The sequence below is a fragment of the Natator depressus genome, chromosome 1 (assembly GCF_965152275.1).
Source record: "Natator depressus isolate rNatDep1 chromosome 1, rNatDep2.hap1, whole genome shotgun sequence".
NCBI lineage: Eukaryota > Metazoa > Chordata > Testudines > Cheloniidae > Natator > Natator depressus.
Window position 1 is genome coordinate 15,407,903 of NC_134234.1, and position 22,675 is coordinate 15,430,577.

Below are 22,675 nucleotides of genomic sequence, written 5' to 3' on the forward strand. Positions count from 1 at the left end.
TAGATAGCTACATTTCAACACTGAAAAACAAATGAAAATGCTCATAAGTTTTTACCAAATAACTAAAATTGGAAATGCTCTTTAAAGGAGATTAAGATAAGTCAGTTTGGGGGACATGATCATTTTGCCCTTCCCATATTAATAAAAATGAGGAAGGGTCAGACCAGAGATGGTCCAAGTTCAACAGGTTTTCAAAAATATGTCATGATTTTCTGTGCAGGTTCCATTCATAAAGTAGTATCAGTTACAAAACGCATACAAAACCACCAAACAAAAAGGCCCCTGTGCCACCACTGTAAGTGTGAACGGGGGCAGTTGTCCATGATGTGTTGCATGGTTTGTACCTCACCACAGTCACAATTTAGTGATTCTCTAATTTTCCATTTGTGGAGGAGAGATCTACACCTTCCATATGTTGTCTGACTGTGATTGAGTTCAGCCCACTGCCTATGAGGAAGGCAGAATCCTGGGACTTTTCATTGGATCTTCAATCAAGTCTTCGTCTGGGACATCACAAACGGCCCATGATTCAAGCCAGCAAGTGCTAGCATCCTTTACGTTGACCTGTTGCATTGACACATGGAGCCAGAAAGGCTTCCTGGATTTGAGATGCAAGAGTGGCAGTGAATTGAGGTCTTGGTGTAGCAGCCAGGATCTTCTTGTACTCCCAGATCACAGCAGTGTCTCACCTGATGTTGGCAGGTGCAATGCCTGCCAAAACTGGGAACAATGGTACTGGCATTGATTTGAGAGATTTAAGATTCCTATAACGATGATTAAGATGGGAAAATGCTACTTTCTCCATGTTTTTCCACTTTGTATGTTTTATAGCACTATGTACATTGTGTCACACTTTCTCATGTATAGTTAGTTTTCCCTGTTTGTGGGAATCTCTCTCACTGCAATTTGGGAGAGAAACATTTTTATTTCTTTTTAAAAAGAAATTAAGTGTGACCGTAAGTAAAAAAAACCTACAAAAACTGGCCAGGGGAAACTCAGGTGTAGTAACTAAAGTTACATTTTAATAATTTTTAAAGATGACTACATGTCCCATTCAAATAAAGTATTTTTATACTGAAGAATGTTATATTTAAAGCTATGCTACAATAAATTTTTAAAAAAACTCTTACATAACGTAAGAGTACCGTATACATGAAAAGTGATACTACATGTATCATTCCCAAACTAATGAGAAATTGAAATTTACTCCCATCTAACATTTTAATGTAATGCTGCTGGATGGAATTATATGAACAATATAAGACAAAAATTACTTTATAAAAAACAAACACTCTCCCCCCTCAGGAAACATTGCTTTACTAATAAATATCAGGACTACTTTAAAAAAAAAAAACAAAAAAAGCAAATTCACATTTTATTTTAGATTGAAATAAAACTATACAAAATTGTTTACTTTGTGCCAAAAATAACAGCAATATTTTCCAAGTCACGTCTTGACAAACAAACTTATTTCTAATTTTTCCAGGGTATGTTTACAAATAACGATGGAGGCAATAGATACACTTGTGTGTAACAGTAAGGACAAAAACAAATAAGTATAGATGCTTATGGAATAATTTTTACAGTCAGCATCTTTCAGGATTTTAGATTTAATATTCAATTCATACTTGTTAAAAGCTTAAAAAGAAAAAATAGTTGTGTGGCTCACACAAAGGAATGTAAACAATACAACCAGGTGATTGCAAAAGGCTAGCTCTTCCACAGAAACCTTAACGTACCTTCACACTCATTAATATTCACTTGATGTGCAGAACACAGTCCACAGTGTGATGACTGTGATAGAAGAATTCACTCTCCGCTAAGTTATTCAAATATACCATTTCCATATTTTTTAAACAGTTTCCAAATAAACCAAAAACCCTAGTAACTGGTAAGCAATGGATTTCATTCTACCTTGTTTTCCTGCATTTTTTATGCATAAGTATGAAACAACCCCATAGGATCCACAGTGATCACAAATTACTTTTCCAAAATGACAACAAATATGAGCACCTAGTCATGTCAAATCAGACGAAGAGTTTGAGTACTGTCTTTGTGAAGCACACTGGTTTATTTTCAAAGGTGTTTTTGTTCACATAATAGTACTTTAATGTGGATCAACAGAACATAACTTGTGTCACTGGCCACTGCTTGTTCAATCTGAGGTCTAAAATGGAAATACAATTGCAATGATTAAGTAGGTTACATACATTTTATAGTTTTTCCTCTTGATAAAGTCTAAACAGAAAAACTGTTTCAACAAACTGATTAAAGATTTTTTTTTTTCCTAAGCATCTTCAGTTACTTCTGAATTGTTTGAGGGAAGAAAGTCTTCTTGAAATTCTACTTTGTCTGGATAGAGTTTGATGTAGGTGTCCACCATTAAATCCAAGTCATGTTTTATATCAAAGTTTATGTTAAGCAAAGCTAAGTTGCTTGACCTCTGTTCTGTCAAGGTGTTCTTCAGGTATGCCTTCAAGCGCTTTCGTCCTACTTCATATTTCTCATTCTCCACTTTCATCACTGGAAGGATGCACAGAACTTTAAGCAATGCATACACATTAGGGAAAAACTTTATGTCAGGCAAATGAAGCGCTTCATAAATGGTAGCTGGAAGCTCTATATCTTTTCCTCTATGCTTCCATTTGATTCTCCAACAATGAAGTTCTGCACAGAGTGTATCTGGATTAGGTAGGTCATTTTTATACATATCAGCATGATGTTCCTCAGATGTATTAAATTTTAGTTGTCCCATGACTGAGGGCACTAAAGATAAACATTTAAGAGCTCTTAGGTGTTGTTCTGAGAATATATCTTTTAATTCCTGAATAATGTGCTCTACAGTCGGAACACTAAGTGCTTCTTTGTAGTAATTTTCTGATGTTACATCAGAGTCCAAATTACCTTGCTGTGCCCTGCGAAATTTTCCAGGAAGTTTAATTTGTACATCCAGCTTTGTGGCCAAATTTGTTGCTTCTTCAAACCAAAATTCATGATAAACTTCAATATTCTCCATCACTTCATTCAGCGAATGCAACACCGCTGTTAAGCTGCTGGCTGCAAAGAACACATCTGATGTTTGGCCTTGGAGATTTTTTCCAAAGGCTCTTGTAAAAGACAGAATGTTTTTCAGAACTACAACAGTGACGATGAAGTCAAAATCTGTTAATGCACTTGAAAGTACAAATGCTCGACCAACAACGAAGTTACTCCACTTGACAGACACATCACTGCTTATACCATCCAAGCACAGTACGAGTGCTTGCATTAGGTCCACTAAAATCTCAAAAGTATCGTGTCTACCTGTCCACTGAGAATGGCAAATCTCTTTCAGTTCATTACTCTTTTCCTCATTGTTCTGAAAAAGAACAGAGATTATATTGTCCAGTTCTACTAACAACTGTGGTGATTGATTAAAAAACGAACAAACTTCTTCTATCATCCCTAGAGCAATAGAAACTCCAACAACAGGGACTGATTTTGCCAACCATACATTTAGAGCACAAGAGGAACAGAGCGTGTACACAGCTTGTGGATACTTTTCCAAGAGTCTTGTAGCTACAATTTTCATTTTTGAAGCAAATCCACTGGAGACAATATAGGCTTGACCTCGACAGTACTCCATGTTTAGACCCCATTTTTCAATAATAGTTGTATGGAACTTAACAGCTAAAATTTCAGCATCTGCCTCATAAGGCAAAAACCCTACAAATTCTTCTCTCAGATTGTGGGACTCATCAACAAACCTCACCAACACTGGTAAATGTTCCTCACCTGCTATATCTACTACTTCATCAGTGACAATGGAAAAGAAGTGGGAGTCTCTTACTTCCCTGAGCGTCTCTTCTCTTACACAGCTCTCACAGATCTCAAGCATCTGTTTCTGTTGAGTTTTAGAACAATACTCCAGATTTACTGCAGCCATCTCAAATCGTTTTCTCAGAACTTCATCTCCAGCATTTATTCTGCATTCCAACAGAGCTTGAAAGTTATCTGGGGTGAAGATACCTTCTGGAAGTTCATTAGCATTATGGCCATCCAAAGGAATATTTTGTTTGCCCATGAGGATCAAAATTTCAAATAAAGATTTAAGGTAATCTTTGTTTTCCCTCTCTTCCAGCGTAAGAGGAACAACTTCCTCTTCTTGCTCTTCTCCTCCTCCTTCTGAAACAGTATTCTGAGCACTGCTCTCATTCAACTCTTGATTTGCCTGTTCCCGTTCAAAGGCTTCATCAACTACAAAATGAAAGACATCACAAGCCTAAGACTTCTTCATATAGAAAGTTTGCAGCATTTACTTCCCCCACAACAACTATATTTAAACAATTGCTGACTGGAAAATCCATAGTATTTACATTTTAATTAAACAGTGTCAGTGTGGGACACTATTTGTAATATTTTTGAACAGAATTAAAGTGTTTTACCTATCCTTACTGTAAAAATTAACAATAATTTATTTCATACTACCTTATTTGCCTAAGCTAGTGCTATACCTAAAAGTCTATTCATCACTACGAACTCAAACTTAAATATATTGGCCACTTACTCTTTTGCTGCTTCAGTGTTCTTATTTCATCTTCACTCTTGGGGAAGAAAAAAGAAGTTATGATACTGCCTGGCATATGGTCTCAAATTGCTGAAGAACTTCAATAAAGCTGTTTTCAGAGTCCTAATACTTATTAGACAGGTACTATGCATTCATAAGAATCTGAATGTTTTCAGATATATCTCAGTGAGGGGACAGCAATAATGTCAAGTCTATCTGAAGATGTGTTGATCTATCACATAGTGGAACAGTACCCCAAAGTAAGTGGGAGGGAGCCCTCTCATTAAAAACATTGTACAGTTTTAATTTCGAAAGAACCAGAAAATTTTATGGAAGAATTTTGTTCTGGCAGGGAGATGTACTAACTAGCAGAACTTTTTCAATTCTAATTGCTAGGATTTATTTGATCATCATTACGTAGGCTTATCAAAACTATAAAGAAATTTTTAGAAGTCAGCTGTAATGTTTTGCAAATGCCACTATAATTAAGAGCTATAACATTTCTTAATTTCCGTTACACATAAACATTTAGGCCACACAAAACCTGCAGACAAGGTCTCTGTGAAACATACGATGGAGCCATTTGGCAATCTGCTATTTCAGCAGAAGCTGCTTACTTCCGATTTCAAGCATTTAAAAAGGTGGTCACTATTGTTCAAAAATGAACTTAAAAAAAACCAAAAACCCATAACTCTGGAATTCTGCCTAGTTCAAAATGTTAGAAGGTAAAATGGTGATCATGCAAATCCACATACTGCAAGATTTTCAGTGGAAAAATCTATGAAATACACCCATAATCGGTATCAAGTTTCTTCTAAACCAGCTCTGAGCAACACTTCTTTGTTTTATTATTTTCATTTCCTTAGATTTTCCCTAATTCTATAAGTAGTTATAATATTAGCTTAAGATTTTAGTATTTAAATTTTCCAATAATGCCCACTACGATATTTTCTTCGTAATGACACTCAGAAGGATACACAAGTGCAAGGTATTGCTGTTATTTGGGCATCTCTTATTTGCACTTGCTTGCTTTTACTGCTTTAGTAAAAGAAGATTCAATTTAAACATACCAACTCTTTTATTCTCTTTCTGTGCCTGCTGTGTGGATTGTTCAAGTGACTTGTAAGGTCAAATATAGTTGGCACAGCATTATCTCGTAAAACTGTTCTGTAAGGACTCTGTAAAGAGAAAGATGTCTAGATCAGAAATTTCCTTTAAAAATGTTCTGTCTCAGTACAAAAATTATTAAAAATAACAATTTCAAAGATTAGGCTTACATTTTACCATTTATATTTGGAAGTCTGTCATTCTGAACTTTACTTGGGCATTAAAGCTAGGCTGGTCTGTTTCCAGATAGTTTCGCTTTGATTGTTTGATGCTGTAGTGGAATATTTTAACAAAAAATGATTTTAATTGCAGAATAAGCTGTAGCAGAAGTCTTCTACATAGTTTTTTCATACAAATGTCTCTACTAAGAAAAACTTTCTGCTCACATTTCCTGTACAGAATATATTTTCATAGTTTTGCATAAGGCATCAGATGCTCTTTAAGTACAGTATTCTATATAGAGAAAACATAAGCTAGCAAAACTGATTATATTTTGCTAGCAACTGGATTCAGATGATCACTCTCAAATATGTATTACTGTTTAAAAAAATCATCCAAACTAAACTTCAGGAAATTCCAATTTTGATTACATATTAGTCCCTAAAATAGTTTCTCGGACACTGGTTGCTTTGACTCCCAGAGCTAAAACTCTGCCCTGCATATTTTTATATTAAGTAACATTATGTGGTTGAAAGCCCATTTAAAACATAGAATAGCACATATGGCAGGCCACCAGCTTGGCTTAACAGTGAAATCTTTGGTGAGCTTAAACTCAAAAAGGAAGCTTACAAGAAGTGGAAATTTGGACAGATGACTAGGGAGGAGTATAAAAATATTGCTAGAACATGCAGGGGTGTAATCAGGAAGGCCAAGGCACAATTGGAGTTGCAGCTAGCAAGGGATGCGAAGGGTAACAAGAAGGGTTTCTACAGGTATGTTAGCAACACAAAGGTGGTCAGAGAAAGCGTGGGACCCTTACTGAATGGGGGAGGCAACATAATGACAGATGATGTGGAAAAAGCTGAAGTACTCAATGCTTTTTTTGCCTCGGTCTTCACAGACAAGGTCAGCTCCCAGACTGCTGCACTGGGCAACACAGTATGGAGAGGAGGTAAGCAGCCCTCAGTGGTGAAAGAACAGGTTAAGGACTATCTAGAAAAGGTGGACGTGCACAAGTCCATGGGTCCAGATCTAATGCATCCAAGGGTGCTGAGGGAGTTGGCTGATGTGATTGCAGAGCCACCAGCCATTATCTTTGAAAATTCGTGGCGATCGGGGGAGGTCCCAGACTATTGGAAAAAGGCAAATATAGTGCCCATATTTAAAAAAGGGAAGAAAGAGAACGTGAGGAACTACAGATGGGTCAGCCTCACTTCAGCCTCTGGCAAAATCATGGAGCAGGTCCTGAAGGAATCCATTTTGAAGCACTTGGAGGAAAGGAAGGTGATCAGGCACAGTCAACATGGATTCACCAAGGGCAAGTCATGCCTGACCAACCCGATTGCCCTCTATGATGAGATAACTGGCTCTGTGGATATGGGGAAAGCAGTGGACGTGATATATCTTGACTTTAGCAAAGCTTTTGGTACCATCTCCCACAGTATTCTTGCCAGCAAATTAAAAAAGTATGGATTGGATAAATGGACTATAAGGTGGATAGAAAGCTGGCTAGATGGTTGGGCTCAACGGGTAGAGATCAATGGCTTGATGTCTAGTTGGCAGCAGGTATCAAGCAGAGTGCCCCAGGGGTCGGTCCTGGGGCTGATTTTGTTCAACATCTTTATCAATGATCTGGATGATGGGATTAATTGCACCCTCAGCAAGTTTGCAGATGACACTAAGCTGTGGGGTGAGGTAGATACGCTGGAGGGTAAGGATAGAGTCCAGGGTGACCTAGACAAATTGGAGGATTGGGCCAAAAGAAATCTGATTGGGTTCAACAAGGACAAGTGCAGAGTCCTGCACTTAGGACGGAAGAATCCCATGCACCGCTACAGACTAGGGACCGAATGGCTAGGCAGCAGTTCTGCAGAAAAGGACCTAGGGGTTACAGTGGACGAGAAGCTGGATATGAGTCAACAGTGTGCCCTTGTTGCCAAGAAGGCCAATGGCATTTTGGGATGTATAAGTAGGGGCATTGCCAGCAGATCGAGGGACATGATCATTCCCCTCTATTCGACATTGGTGAGGCCTCATCTGGAGTACTGTGTCCAGTTTTGGGCCCCACACTACAAGAAGGATGTGGAAAAACTGGAAAACATCCAGCGGAGGGCAACAAAAATGATTAGGGGACTGGAACATATGACTTGTGAGGAGAGGCTGAGGGAACTGGGATTGTTTAGTCTGCGGAAGAGAAGAATGAGGGGGGGATTTCATAGCTGCTTTCAACTACCTGAAAGGGGGTTTCAAAGAGGATGGAGCTTGGCTGTTCTCAGTGGTGGCAGATGACAGAACAAGAAGCAATGGTCTCAAGTTGCAGTGGGGGAGGTTTAGGTTGGATATTAGGAAACACTGTTTCACTAGGAGGGTGGTGAAGCACTGGAATGGATTACCTAGGGAGGTGGTGGAATCTCCATCCTTAGAGGTTTTTAAGGCCCGACCTGACAAAGCCCTGGCTGGGATGATTTAGTTGGTGTTGGTCCTGCTTTGACCAGGGGATTGGATAGATGACCTCCTGAGGTCTCTTCCAACCCTACTTTCCTATGATTCTATGAGTCATGCACTAAAAATCAAGAAATAGAATTCTGCCCACAGATTTAAGTTGGCTGCGAAACCCATGATCCTATTTCCCACGGTCATGGGAACAGTTTAGATGTCACTCAGTTAGCTAAAGATATTACATAAAATTAGGAGTGAAACAGTTATCTTCACTTTAAAAATTTCTCTTTGATAAGACATGAATCTCTATTAAAAAAAAGTAGAAAAAGACTTCTTGATCCTAAGGTTAATGTTTAAAGCAGGAAAATGAACTTAGGTACATTTTACACAATGTGAAATAGAGCTTTAGTTGCCTTTACTTACGCTTCTACATATCATAGAGGTCTCAAAGTGTTTGGCACATAATCTGTAGTGCTTGTTCAGCTGATCTGGAGTTTTATCTTCTAAATCTGCCCTTCGACAGTTCTCCACCCACCTCTGACATCTGCGTGTAAAACACAAAACTTTAGTTACTTTAATAGTTTAAGTTTAAACAAAAAAGCCCCCTATAATTTCTAAGACAATCACCATAAACAACATTTTTTATATTAATGTTTGAAATTAGCCTTTTTATTCATTTTCAGGTGGGGTTTTGGGATTATAGTCAAATTACAAGGAAGGGGGGGGAACCCCAAACATGTTCCTGTTTGAACCATTGTAAAAATTTGCTTTTCTCTTTTTACTCACTTTTAACGCCACCTCAGATGCTTAAATATTTCAATCTTTTCCTCTAAGCAATATTTTTCTAACTACACCTCAGAAGCACAATGGTTTGTTGTGCAGTTGTTCATGAGTGAAGACATGCAAAAATTTTATTCCTGAAGAAAAACCATTTCCCTCCTCTCTTAATAAATGACAAGTTTTTAAAAAGTAGATTTTTTGACACAAAATACAATTGAGAGTATTTTTCTTGTTGGTGATCTCCAAGGGCAAAGCTATACATTTACAATGGATCTTTGAACACTAAAGTAGAAGACAGGCAAACCAGAGAATCATCTCAGTTTGAAATAAATCTTCAATAGACATACAGTATATATATTACAAAACGTTTGGTTTTGTGCTATCTCAAGAACCTTGCTTACTTTTGTGCCACATATCATAGGGCTTGGAAGAAGTCTTGCTCTTAATAAGACCCCTTTTAAATCTGGAAGGCAGTATTTTCTCTTGTGCATAAGACATGTTAAGGAGCAAATGATATAAACATATTAGTTGGCTTTCCATTTATCCCAATGGATATATTTAATCAAGTCTTTGCCAAGGACTTTTTGAACCAGCACATGCACAAGACTGAGTGCAAAATTACTAAAATGAAGCTCATCTGCTATTTCATTTGTGCATGTCCCTCAGAAAAATGTCATTAAATCAACAATTTCTGGCAGCTATTATATCTTATTATTTTCTAAAAAATTGACTCTACCAACAAACAGAATTCTATGGAAGGAGTATGATCTATATATATATGCTTATTGGTATTATGAAGTCTTCACTGCATGACACCACAGAAGCCAATTATCAGTACCAGGCAAATTGGCTGAAACTATAGTAAAGAACAGAATTGTCAGGCACATAGATGAACATAATTTGTTGGGGAAGAGTCAACATGCTTTTTGTAAAGGGAAATCATGCTTTGCCGATCTACTAGAATTCTTTGAGGGGGTCAACAAGCATGTGGACAAGGGTGATCCAGTGGGTATAGTGTACTTAGATTTTCAGAAGGCCTTTGACAAGGTGCCTCACCAAAGGCTCTTCAGCAAGATAAGCTGTCATGGGATAAGAGGGAAGGTCTGCTCATGGATCAGTAACTGCTTAAAAGATAGGAAACAAAGGGTAGGAATAAATGGTCAGTTTTCAGAATGGAGAGAGGTAAATAGTGGTGTCCCCCAGGGGTCTTCACTGGGATCAGTGCTGTTCAACATATTCATAAGTGATCTGGAAAAAGGGATAAACAGTGAGGTGGCAAAATTTGCAAGTGATACAAAACTACTCTAGATAGTTAAGTCCAAAGCAGATGGCGAAGATACAAAGGGATCTCACAAAACTGGGTGACCGGGCAACAAAATGGCAGACGAAATTCAATGTTGATAAATGCAAAGTAATGCACATTTGAAAACATAATCCCAACTAAACATATAAAATGATGGGGATCTAATTAGCTGTTACCACTCAAGAAAGAGCTTGGAGTCACTGTGGATAGTCCTCTGAAAACATTCACTGAATGTGCAGCAGCAGTCAAAAATCTAACAGAACGTTGGGAATCATAAGGAAAGGGACAGATAAGAAGACAGCAACTATCATATTGCCTCGATATCAGGGGTTCTCAACCTTTTTCTTTCTGAGGCTACCCCAACATGCCATAAAAACTCCACAGTCCACCTGTGCCGCAATAAGCGGTTTTCTGCATATAAAAGCCAGGGTGGCATTACGGGATAGCAAGCCAGGCAACTGCCTGGGGCCCCATGCCACAGGGGCCCCCATGAAGCTACATTACTCAGGCTTCAGCTTCAACCCGAAGTGGCGGGGCTCCGGGACCTGGGCTTCAGCCCCATGCAGTGGGACTTCAGCTTTCTGCCCTGGGCCCCAGCAAGTCTAATGCTGGCCCTGCTTGGAGGCCCCCCTGAAATCTGCTTGAGGCCCCCTAGTGGGCTCCAGACCCCTGGTTGAGAACTACTGCTCTATATAAATCCATGGTACGCCCACATTTTGAATACTGCGTGCAGATTTGGTTGCTCCATCTCAAAAAAGATGTACTGGAAAAAGTACAGAGAAGGGCAACAAAAATTAGGGGTATGGAAAAGTTTCCATATCAGAAGACTGGGACTTTTCAGCTTTGAAAAGAGACGACTAAGGGGGGGATATGATAGAGGTCTATAAAATCATGATTGGTGTGGAGAAAGTAAATAAGGAAGTGTTATTTACTCCTTCTCACAACACAAGAATAGGGGTCACCAAATAAAATTAAATAGGCAGCAGGTTTAAAACAAACAAAAGGAAGTATTTTTTCACCCAACACACAGTCAACTTGTGGAACTCTTTGCCAGGGGATGCTCTGAAGGTTAAGACTATAATAGGATTCAAGATAGAACTAAGTAAGTTCCTGGAGGATAGGTCCACCAATGGCTATTAGCCAGTTTAGTCAGGCATGCAAACCATGCTTTTCTGAAGCAGGGGTGGCCCACATGTGGCTCTTCAGAAGTTAATATGTGGCTCCTTGCATAGGTGCCAACTCTGGGGCTGGAGCTACAGGCGCCAACTTTCCAGTGTGCTGGGAAGTACTCACTGCTCAACCCCCGGCTCTGCCCCCATTCCACCCTTTCCCCAAAGGCTCCTGCCCCTTCCCCCGAGCCTGTCAGGTCCTTGTCCCCTCCCCCCTCTCACCCCACCCCCAGCCTCCTGGATGCCATGAAACAGTTGATCACAGTGGGCAGGAGGCGCAGGGAGGTGCTGATCAGCAGGGCTGCTGGCGGGTGGGAGAGGTGATGGCAGGCTGCTGATGTATTACTTTGGCTCTCTGGCCATGTACACTGGTAAATTCTGGCTCCTTCTCAGGCTCAGGTTGGCCACCCCTGCCGTGAAGTGTCCCTGGCCTCTGTTTGCCAGAACCTGGGAATGGGTGATGGGGGATGGATCACTTGATGATTACCTGTTCTGTTCATTCCCTCTGAAGCACCTGGCATTGGCCACTATCGGAAGACAGGCTACTGGGCTAAATGTACCACTGGTCTGACCCAGTATGGCCATTCTTATGTTCAGCCTTTGAGATACAATATGATGCCTGAAAACCTACACAACTCCCATACAAGAGTAATGACTGGGTCACTATCATAATCCTATAATTAGCTGTTCTATATCCACCAGCTCCTCCCTGACGTATGCTCCAACCTAAACAAAATCAAAGAGGACCACAGATGACTATATAGAATTACAGCATTATGACGGACACTATAGCAGTAACTCAGAAGAAACTTTCATTACAACTCTCATTTTCAGTGACAATTTTACTTCAACTGATCCAACTTCTAGCCACTCCCCACAAGTTTTAAGCGGAGCTCAAGTTTCACACTTAGTCTAGAGCTCTTTTAAAAAGCTATTGCTTGTATTCTGGTCCCCAGTGGTCATGGGACTGTCCTTCCCACAAACATAGAAGACACATTCCCTTCTCCAAAAAGTTATAACAAAATATATACAATTTTACTAAAATTCACTGCATCCTACCTCAGTCTATTCACTACTGAAATCCATTCAGCTATTAAAAATAAAATCTTCAGTCCACTGTAAAAAAAAACAAAACAAAAACCCCTCAGGTCCCTGCTTTGCACTTACAATTGACAATTTCAAAAAGTAAATACAGAGTCCTTGTTAAGAAAAGTGTACTTTTTGCAAAACTGGGGGAAAGGAGGGGAAAATATTAACAAACATGTTGCAAGATAACTAATAAAAAAATGGCATACAAGCTAAGGATCTTTAGTTCAAAGTGTAATGAGAAATAACCTTATCTCTGCTGACTTCTCTTATCCTCAGGACCCTCCCAGATTCAATTAATTCATCCTTCCACCCTCACCCTACTTTATAAGCCACAGAATGAGAGGTCCAAAAGTTTGGCTGTTTGGTGCATGTGAAATTTGAAGTTTCTGTCACTGAGCCCAAGAGACTTAGATTTATTAGGCTGAATGAGAAAGACAATTAGGCTTGCACTCTTTTTGGACCACAATGTCTGTAGCAGTTTCAAGTTCCATACATACTGTAGGTGCAATAGATTGGTGACATACCAGTGGAAGGTGTAAAGAATGTGAAAGGAATGTTATGTGCAATTTGTGGTGTTATACACCGACTACTTTTAATAAACTGACTTGCAGGAGGTATGGGGGTGAAGAGAAGCAGAAGTGGCAGATCCTACAGTCACTGCCTACTTCCACTTCAGCACTAATGTATCCTGTTCCCGTCCTGTATTCAATCAGAAGAATGATGTCAGTCTTCTGCAGTAACTTTTGGTTCAGATATAAGAGGTTTAAAGGATGCATTCTCTATTCCATGGAGAGAAAACCTTAGTCTCAAGTAGAACAGGCTAACTCTGAGGAACCAAAACAGGAAAAATACACAGCAGAAGCCTAGAACTCAAACACCCAGTAACTACACAGCATACCTGTGACAGTGTATCTCCCAAACAGCAATTAATTTTTAAAAAAGTGATTATTTTAGCAGAATGGAGTAATTTTGTACTGATACTTTCAGTAAGTAGCTCATTTATATACCACTGTGGAAACATGGCAAAACCCACACATTTTAGGTGATGCCAGAAAACGCAAAACTTTCTTTCAAGTTCAAAAGAACGCAATCAGTAACTTAGTACAGAAATCTGTTAAACCAAGTGGTACCAGACAATTCATGCAGCAAATAAACATAGATGGTCACTGGTACACCTGTAATCATGCAGCATTTGTTTTGTAAGTGCTTCATTGGCACAGAACAAGACCAGTCTTACCACAAGAGTTTGCACTGCTGTTTTGATTACCAGTCTTTTTAGCTCTATGATTTGAGAACCTCTTCTTCAGTCATGGATCTTTAAAAGGATTGTTTTTAAATATCTGATGACATCTCATAAAAGAGTGAAAGACCATTTTATTTAGGAAACGTTCTATTGACGGATGAAGTATAAATTATTTCTCTACAGGGTGGATAAAAATCAATGATAAAAAAATCAGATTAAAACCATTTTCTTTTTAAAATGATTTAAAATTAAATTTTAATAACCTGTTTATGTCTTAATTTACCATAATCTATTAAAACCATTTAAATTAAATAAAAATGGTGTTAAGTTATACATATTTGCCTAAAGCACTTGGTATCAAATTTTGTGGAAGCGCTCAATCAGGTTTTGACAGCAGCCTCTTCTGCAGATGCAGAGAGAATATTTTCTTCATTTCAGTTTACACAACTAATTCAATTCAATGACCAGGTCATTGAAAGTTAAGAAGCTGATTGGAAGTTGAAAGATCAGGAAAGCTTGGTTTTCCCCAATTCCAATCTTCAAATAAGAACTAGTTGTGAGGATTCAAGCTAAGAACAAGTGGTAAGAGGATACAATCAGTTAAAGTCACTGCCTACTTTGTTTAATAAACAGATACATTTTAAATGTAAAACATGTTTTGATCAATAAGAAAAAAGTATCCAGCACATCCCAGGTAGTTTTAATTTAAACAAAAACAATTTTCAAATTTTTGTTGTGTGTGTTTGCAACCGAATTCCAAATTTCCATCCAAATAGAGCTTGACGCATATTATAAGTAAAAAGAATAATTATCTAGTAAATAAGTGTATTATTCGCCATTTTCTGAGGAATTAATTTGACTAAATTTATGTGAAGATATACAATTGCTTAAATGTATAGCTATAGTTTATGCTCCTGGTTAACTGGTGGTAGTACCAAATTTAGTATAAAGGCTATATTTAGAAGCAAGACAATGTGTTTTAACAGTTACCAACCACCAAGAATCAACCTTGCTTTAGGAAAATAACTAAAAAGAATACAAATTCAAAAACAAGATTAAAGCCAATTATTCAAATAACTGATTTACTTACATCAATCCATTTTGCTTCTCTTGCCTTATTAGCATGAAAACAGGATCCTTTATTTAGGAGTTCTTCTTTTCCTATTGCTTACACCTCATCTAAAGCCATAGCGTGTCTGCTATGAAGAACAGTAAGGAGTCACAAACAGAAAGATTGTCCCATGGATCATCTCTCATCTCATTTGGAACCACATAAATATCCTTACTGAAGCAACTACAGCCATTGCTTACATATATGTTAAGCAAGTACATATGTATTTTAAATGTCTTAATGTAGCAAGTGTCTTAGGTTTTTAAATTAAGGACACTGTCCACTTTCACTTTTCATTCCTTCTCCCTTTTCCACCTGTTCTGTTTCTCGCAGGTGGAAAGATGGAGTAGAGCTAGTCGTAACTGCCAAGTCAGCTCTCCACAGACAAGGTGCATGATTGATTGAAATCACCAAGTGGAAGCCTCAGTTTAAATCATCTTTTCCATTTGTACTTCAGTTATTTTCTAAAAAAAGTTGCATTCGCACTGGTTGATATAACCATTAATACAAGTTCATTTACAACCTTTACATTAGATTTAGTACATCTTTTTGCAATGTAAGAGGGTACACTATAACTATACACACATTTAAAAAAATGATATCGCTTAATATTTTCAGATTCTTATTAACTGTAGATTTTTAGTACCTTAGAAAATGGCGAATAATAAATTGCTTACTTATACTTTTACTCATAATTAAGGCTACGTTTTAGTCATGGGTATTTTTAGTAAAAGTCATGGACAGGTCACGGGCAGTAAACAAATTCACAGCCCGTTAATGTGACCTGACCATGACTTGTACCATACCCCTGACTAAATCTTGGGAGTGCCATGGGTGCTGGGGTGGCCCAAGGGGCAGCACAGGTGCTGGGAGGGGGCAGTCTCAGGGGTGGGGGTTGGCAGGCTCACTATCCAGCTTCTCGGAAGCGGCAACATGTCCCTCCCTAAGCTCCCAGCTCTGCCAGCTCCCATTGGCCGGGAACAACAGCCAACAGGAGCTGGGCCTGCAGGTGGAAGCAGCACACAGAGCTAGGAGCTGAAGGAGGGACACATTGCTGCTTCAGGGGAGCCCCCCAGAGCCTTTTCCCCTGCCCACACCTCAACCCCCACACCCAAACTCAACCTCCTCCCACACCCAAACTCATCCTGCTGCTGTTGGGGTGGGGTAGGCAGTGGCCAGTGCGACTGGCCCAGGGGCTGTCCAAGCTGCTTGGGCAACCCCGAAGCCAATCACAGTGGCCACTGCAGAAGTCACAGAGTCCGTGACAAACTCACAGCATTACTCACAATTTGCATCAAACTGCTTTAGGATGGTAACTGAAATTTAAATAATCTGATATGCTATTTTGTGTTTTTTATTAAAACAAAACAAGCCCTTAATAGAATGCATGACCTACTGTTAAATGTTTTTCCCCAATTCTTTCTTTATATAGAAAAGCACCTGTTAACGCAAAGTTTTTGATAGAGGTTCATGGATTCAGCCTATTTATTTTTTATTTAAATGTTTTGAGAGAATACAAGTCTAGGCCTTAACGTATTTTGTATTAAATTCAGATTTCATTCTGAACAGGTTTAAAGGAATAAATTATAAATTTAAACTAAAAAAAAATTTTTTTTTTTTTTAAAGGAAAAATCATTGATTTTTAACCATCCTGCCAGAGGCCAATAAGTGCTCTAAAGCACGGTTTTTCAAAGTTCGGGTGGCGATTCAGTACTGGGTCGTTGCATGTAAGGCATTGGGTCGCCTTGCTCAGCACCCAGGGACCCTAGCAGCTCTGGTCAGCAGCGCCAACCGGGACATTAAAAGTCCTGTCGGTGGTGCTGCTCAGCTAAGGCAGGCTAGTGCCTACCTATTCTGACACCGCGCTGAGCCCCGGAAGCAGCCAGCAGCGGGTCTGGCTTCTAGACAGGGGGGCCACAGGGTTCCATGCGCTGCCCCCACTCCGAGCACCAGATCCGCACTCCCACTGGCCGGGAATTGGCCAATGGGAGCTGGGGGTGGTGGTGCCTGCAGGCGAGAGCCGCACGGAGCTGCTCGTGAGCCTCCGCCTAGGAGTCGGACCTGTTGCTGGCTGCTTCCGGGGCGCAGTGCGGTTCGCAGTGCCAAGACAGGCGGGAAGCCTGCTTCTGCACCCCAGCTGCACCACTGACTGGAAGCCACCAGAGGTAAGTCTGTGCCCCAATCCCCTGTCCCAGCCCTGAGCTCCCCCCAAACCCAGAACCCCTTCCTGCATCCTAAACCCCTCATCCCCAGCCTCCCCCCAGAGCCTGTACCCCAACCCCAGACCCCCTCCCCCAGCCCAACCCTCTGCCCCAGCCCAAAGCTCCCTCCCACACCCTGAACCCCTCATTCCCAGCTCCACCCTGCAGCCCTCATCCCCACACCCCAACCCTCTGCTCCAGCCCTGAGCCCCTCCCACACGCCAAACCTCTCATCCCCAGCTCAGTTGGGTCACGGGCATCAACAATTTTCTTCAACTGGGTCCCCCCCCAAAAAGTTTGAAAACCACTACTCTAAAGACCAATCTGGGAACCTCTGAACAAAGTTGCTTTAGCAATAAAAAGAGAGAGTGATAAAACAAAAATGAATTTATTCTAATTACTTGATAATTATAAAAAGGACTTCCAAAGGAGGAATGGTCTGGATATACTTGGTCCTGCCTCAGGAAGAGGGCTATAGATGACCTCTTAAGGTCCCTTCCAGCCCTACATTTCTATGATTCTATGACTTGGAAGCACTATATAAATATTAAATATAATTAAAATGAAAAATGTGTCTTCCTATCACTTTTCAATTAGACTATTAAGACTCAGCTCAAATACTTATTATCCTGATGATGCAAAAAAACTTATATATTTGCTTAATTTTACACAAAGCAAGTCGTCTTCTTGACCTCAGTGGGATTACACACAGTATGTCAAGTTAAGCACATGCCTGAGTTTTTGCAGATTTGGGGCCTACATTACTACATTTGTTTCCAAAGAGCACAGTTCTCAAAGGAAATCCCCCCCATCACGATAATACTTAGCCCCTTTTCTTATAATTGTGCACAATGGGAGGACAGCTGTCCTCATTATTCTTTCTTCTAGGCACAGTTCAACAACCCAAGATGAACAGGCACAAATCATGAAGATCAGCTATTTTAGAACAAACAGATTTGCAATAAAATGTAGTTAGTACTGAGTTTATGGCACTGAAGACAGAATGTGCCAAAACACCTACAGTTACGTTCATATCTATAACTACACTACACCTGAGTACAAAAAGGATGTAAGTGCAGCAACCAAGATACACAACGCTTTCAACTTAAAAGCAAACTAATGCATTTAATTTTTATATGTGTCTGCTTTAAACAGATATATGACACATTACAGTTGAGATACAATATAGTTTATTTTTCTAAGGGATTTCAAACAACTGATAACTTTCACGTGAAACAAAAACTGCAAAGGGTAGTGTTGTTAATTTGAAATATATTCAAACACATTAACATATACTACTTTCTAACAGGCATACTATCCAGGGTAAACTGTATGTTTTTCAAAAACGTCTATACTGCCAACACAGAGCATATCCATATCGAACTGCCACTCAATAGCCAGCAATCAAAAAATGTGTATGAGTTAGTGAATTTGGGGAAGATATACACACACACTATATATGTATGTATATATAAAAGCTGTATTGCACATGTGCTTTTTCAACCTGTCATCATCCAGACCTTGCAACAATGGCTCCTGGCAAATTAACAGTGCAACTCAACAGACAGCACCAAATCTCCTCCATTTTGCAGAAATTGCAGCCAGCTTTGTAATTTAGTAGGAAAGTGTAGTCCGCAGAGATGATGGGTCTCAGCAAGCACTATTCCATCTTGAGTCAAGGGGCAGACTGCAGAGATGATGCGCGCTCAGCAGGCAGAGGACCGTTGATTCAAGGAGACAACTCTTCCAGTATATTAAAGGGTAGATTTGCCAGATTGCATTACAGAATTCTGCAGTCTGTATATGACGAGTGGAATGCACTTTGACCACCCTAGTTTAAATAGACAGCATCATATTCAACTGGGCAAGTTTGACAACCTCCCTTAGAACCACATTTTCAAAAGTGGCCATTGCCTTCGAGTACTTGAGTTATGGAGTGCTCAACTTGGGACAGTCTGGGACTGATTTTCAGAAGTGCTGAGCATCCATAATTCCCACTGAAATCATCTATAGAGTTGCAACTCCTCTGAAAATGAGGCCCAAGCAAGCAACCAAGAAGAGAGAGAGAACCCAAATCAGTGAAAATTTAGACTAGAGAAAACAGAACATCGGCCTTTGAAGGGCACAGCCCACGGGTACCAAGATCCACGACTATGGAGTTAAATGAAGTTAAATGCTTCCGGGGAGCCTGTATCTGTGTTTCACAAAAGAGCCTGTGTCTACCTGTGTCACACGGGAGCTCTTGCGTGGGAGCTCATGACTGTCACCTTCCCCCTCCGACCTGACGCCAAGCAGCTAAAGAAGTGGGGTTTTCACGCACGAAAGCTTGTGCCCAAGTAAGTCTGTTAGTCGTTAAGGCGTCACCGGACTCCTCCTTGTTTTTATCGCACTTCTCATGCCCCCGCCTCACCCTCCCACGCCGGGCCTCTGCCCGCCTCACCCCTCCATCCACCCCCAGCGCTCCCCCGCTGGCCGGCTCTGCCCCCCCGCCCAGGCGCCTTCAGACACGCGCTCTCCCCGCGCGCCCCGAGACACCCCGCCCCCAGGACGGGTCTGCGCAGCCGCCCGTCCGCCTCCCAGCCACAGGCCGGCGGAGGGTGGCCTGGGGCCCCGCCCCCCGGGAGCAGTGCGCGAGGCCTCCCGAGTCCTCAGGCGAGCGGGGCAGGCGCCAGCCCGTCCCTGCCCACACGGCGGCCTGGCGGGGAGGGCCCGGCCCGGCCCGGCGCCCAGGTGAGGAGCGGCCCCAGAGCGGGAGAGCGGCAGCCCCGGCCGGGCGCTCCCGGGCTCTCCTCCCGGCCGGGCCGGGCCGGGCCGGGCCGGGCCCGCACGCGGGGGCCGCGGCCTGGCCGGAGCGGGGCCGCCCGTGGGTCTCACCTGACCGGGTCCCGGGGGAAGCGGAAGAAGGCCAGGTCGGACTGGGTGCTCTTGCGGGTGCAGTTGGGAGCCGCGCAGAAGTTCGGCATGGTCCCCGTGCCGGGGTCTCTGCCCCTTTAAATCCGCGCTCCCTCCGGCCGCGGGGGTGGGTGGGGGAAGCGGCTCTACACTGCTGTGAGCGGCCGGGAGGATTCACCGCCACCCTCCGCCGGGACAGAGCCGCCTCCTTCCCACAGTGCCCCGCGCCAGACAGCGCGGTAGCGCGCATGCGCCGCAAGCCGCACGGGCCACCCCGGAGATGCGGAGTGCGCATGCGTTTTTTCCACAGAGCCGGTGTCGGAAAAGCGCTCCTGTGTTCCCGCCACCCGGCTGGCAGTGCGCATGCGCCTGGTGCCGCGAGCAGAAAGGGAAGCGCATGCGCAGAATAGGGGCGGGGAGGGTGGCAAGGTAGTAGTTCCTGGCTGGGGTAGGAGGGAGGCTGCTAGAGAAGCGCAGCCTCTCAGCAGCTGCCTAGCCCAGAGGGCCAGGTTTATATGGGCAGGAGATGGGCTGAGCTTGGAGAATGCAGCTAGCCCTGTAGAAGGGCTGAGGTCCATGCTGGAGGCAGAGAAGCTATAACTACTGTATCGTCTGCCACAGCTGATGCCCTCGCTGTCACTGGGGGGGTGTAAGCTCAGCTCTCCCTTGGCCCTACCACCCACTGTTACAGGCACCACCTGTGTGTTTTAGGAACTTGATTTGGACAAGTAACCTGCTCAGTTTAAATGTGGAGTACTCCCTTGAAAGTAACTCCCGGTGTTATAAATTTGGCATCATAAAAGGTAATGGTCTTTGCCTTTTTTTCCTATTAAAGTTTAAAAAAAAAAGTCAGAACAAAAATTATTCCTATGCCATGCCTTAAGTTTCATGTCTCATTTTGTTGGCCCATTAAAGGTAGTGAATTCCAAAGTAGTGAAAAAAACTGCTATTCCTGGAGACTTCTACTGTATGGCCATTTGCAAGAGTGACCAAGGTGATGAACTGAGAGAGAGGGACAGTCCTTGGCTAATAGGATTCCAGACTCTTCAGGCTATTAAAGATCATTACTAACCCCTTGAACTGCAAAATACTGAGAGTTGAACCTTGGTGGGTAGTTGCATGTATCTACTGACTTCTCCCAAGAGATCAAGTAGCCTTAACAGTGCTTTATGTCTGAATAGGCAATGCAATACAGTGTGCAAAAACAGCTTTGTAATTTTGGACTTCATAAATAGAGGCATCACATCACACAGCAAAGAGGTAAATCCTCCTATGCTATTCTTGAGACTACATGTGTAATACAGATTTCAGATCTGGGCTTCTTGTCAGAAACAAAATGGAGAGAGTTTAGAGAAAAGTAACCAAAAAGACAAAGGGGAAAATTTGATTATGGGGAAGGATGAGATGATATGCATAGCTCAGCTAAATAATGATCTGAAGTTGATAGACGTGGTAACAGGTGGCTTTAGCTCTATTAGGGTGCTAACAGATGCAATGGTGCCCACAGAAATCCTGCAGTGGCGACTCCTGCCCCATGGGTCTGGGCCCAGCTCTGCAGGCACTGATCACCCACAGCAGCACCAACTACACCACAACCCTAGATCCAGTGTGGAGGGGAGCCCTGGGCCGAAGGGGATGCTGGAGAGCAAACCCTGCAGCAGTGGCTCTTGTCCAGTCGGGCTGGGCCTGGCTCCCTGCTCTGGGCATTGCAGCCTGGTTCCTGAAGTTGCAGCACCACTCAGGTTGGCCCAACCAATCCTCCATCAGAGTCTCCATGCCTGGAGTGGGGAGCCAGGCCCAGCCCAGCAACACAGGTGCCAACGCTGTGGGGTGAGCGCGGGGAGGGCTCACTCTGCAGCCCATCCTCCCCCAGGCCTCCTTTCAGCACGATGCTGGATCAGGGTTGCAGTGCCAAGAGGGAACGTGCTGCTGCAGGTGGTTGGTGCCCCATTGCTGGGGCAAGGAGGGGGCAGTGCCATGCACCCATTGAACGGGGAGCTTACATCCACCTCTGCATGGTGACCATAGCATTTGAAAGGTGTAAATTCCAATGAAGGACACGGATTGTTCAGGGTGCTGTAGGTGTAATGAACTGAAGTTAAGAAGAGATATTTAGACTGAACATCAGACAAATGTCCTGACTTGGAAATCGGTTAGTCTATGGAAGAGTCTTCCAAGAAGTATGAAAAAAGCTTAATTGTTTGAGACATTTTAAAGTATGTTTTTTCTCTAAAAATAAAGAATTAATTAAGCTTCCTTTAGACTGGTTTCTAATAAACAACCAAAAAGCCAAAGTGTGAGTGGGTCAAAAAGTTGTTTCTTCATAGTAATATTCCTTACGAAGAAGCTTTGACTTCTAGGCCCAGATCCTTAAAGATATTTAGGAGCCTAAGGGATCTGATGGAAGTTAAGAGCCTAAATACCTTTGAGGATCTGGGCCTACAGCCCTCTAAACCATATGCCTTAGAGTGGTGGTTCTCAACCAGGGACTGCAAGCAGGTTTCAGGGGGTCCGCCAAGCAGGACCAGCGTTAGACTTGCTTGGGCCCAGGGCAGAAAGCAAAAGCCCACCACATGAGTTTATGCTCAAATAAATTTGTTAGTCTCTAAGGTGCCACAAGTCCTCCTTTTCTTTTT

At 42.1% G+C, this 22,675-nt stretch overlaps 1 protein-coding gene across 1 annotated transcript; it reads right to left on the reverse strand.

Moving 5' to 3' along the window:
- Positions 1-1,277: 1,277 nt before the first annotated feature.
- THAP12 (THAP domain containing 12) lies at positions 1,278-20,328 on the reverse strand. Its single transcript, XM_074942982.1, has 5 exons — positions 20,022-20,328; positions 8,675-8,795; positions 5,617-5,724; positions 4,547-4,583; positions 1,278-4,236 (listed from the first exon to the last, which is right to left on the reverse strand). The coding sequence occupies exons 1-5, from the start codon at positions 20,108-20,110 to the stop codon at positions 2,288-2,290; spliced, it is 2,304 nt and encodes a 767-aa protein (XP_074799083.1). The 5' UTR covers positions 20,111-20,328; the 3' UTR covers positions 1,278-2,287.
- Between the last annotated feature and the right edge of the window lie 2,347 nt (positions 20,329-22,675).

Bases quoted from the DNA above. Each gene is read 5' to 3' on its own strand.
- THAP12 (XM_074942982.1), bottom strand. From the start codon at position 20,110: ATGCCGAACTTCTGCGCGGCTCCCAACTGCACCCGCAAGAGCACCCAG. The intron at 4,584-5,616 runs GTATGTTTAAAT...TTCTTCCCCAAG, and splicing joins GAAAGAGAATAAAAGAGTTG to AGTGAAGATGAAATAAGAAC. The intron at 4,237-4,546 runs GTAAGTGGCCAA...TTCATTTTGTAG, and splicing joins AACACTGAAGCAGCAAAAGA to TTGATGAAGCCTTTGAACGG.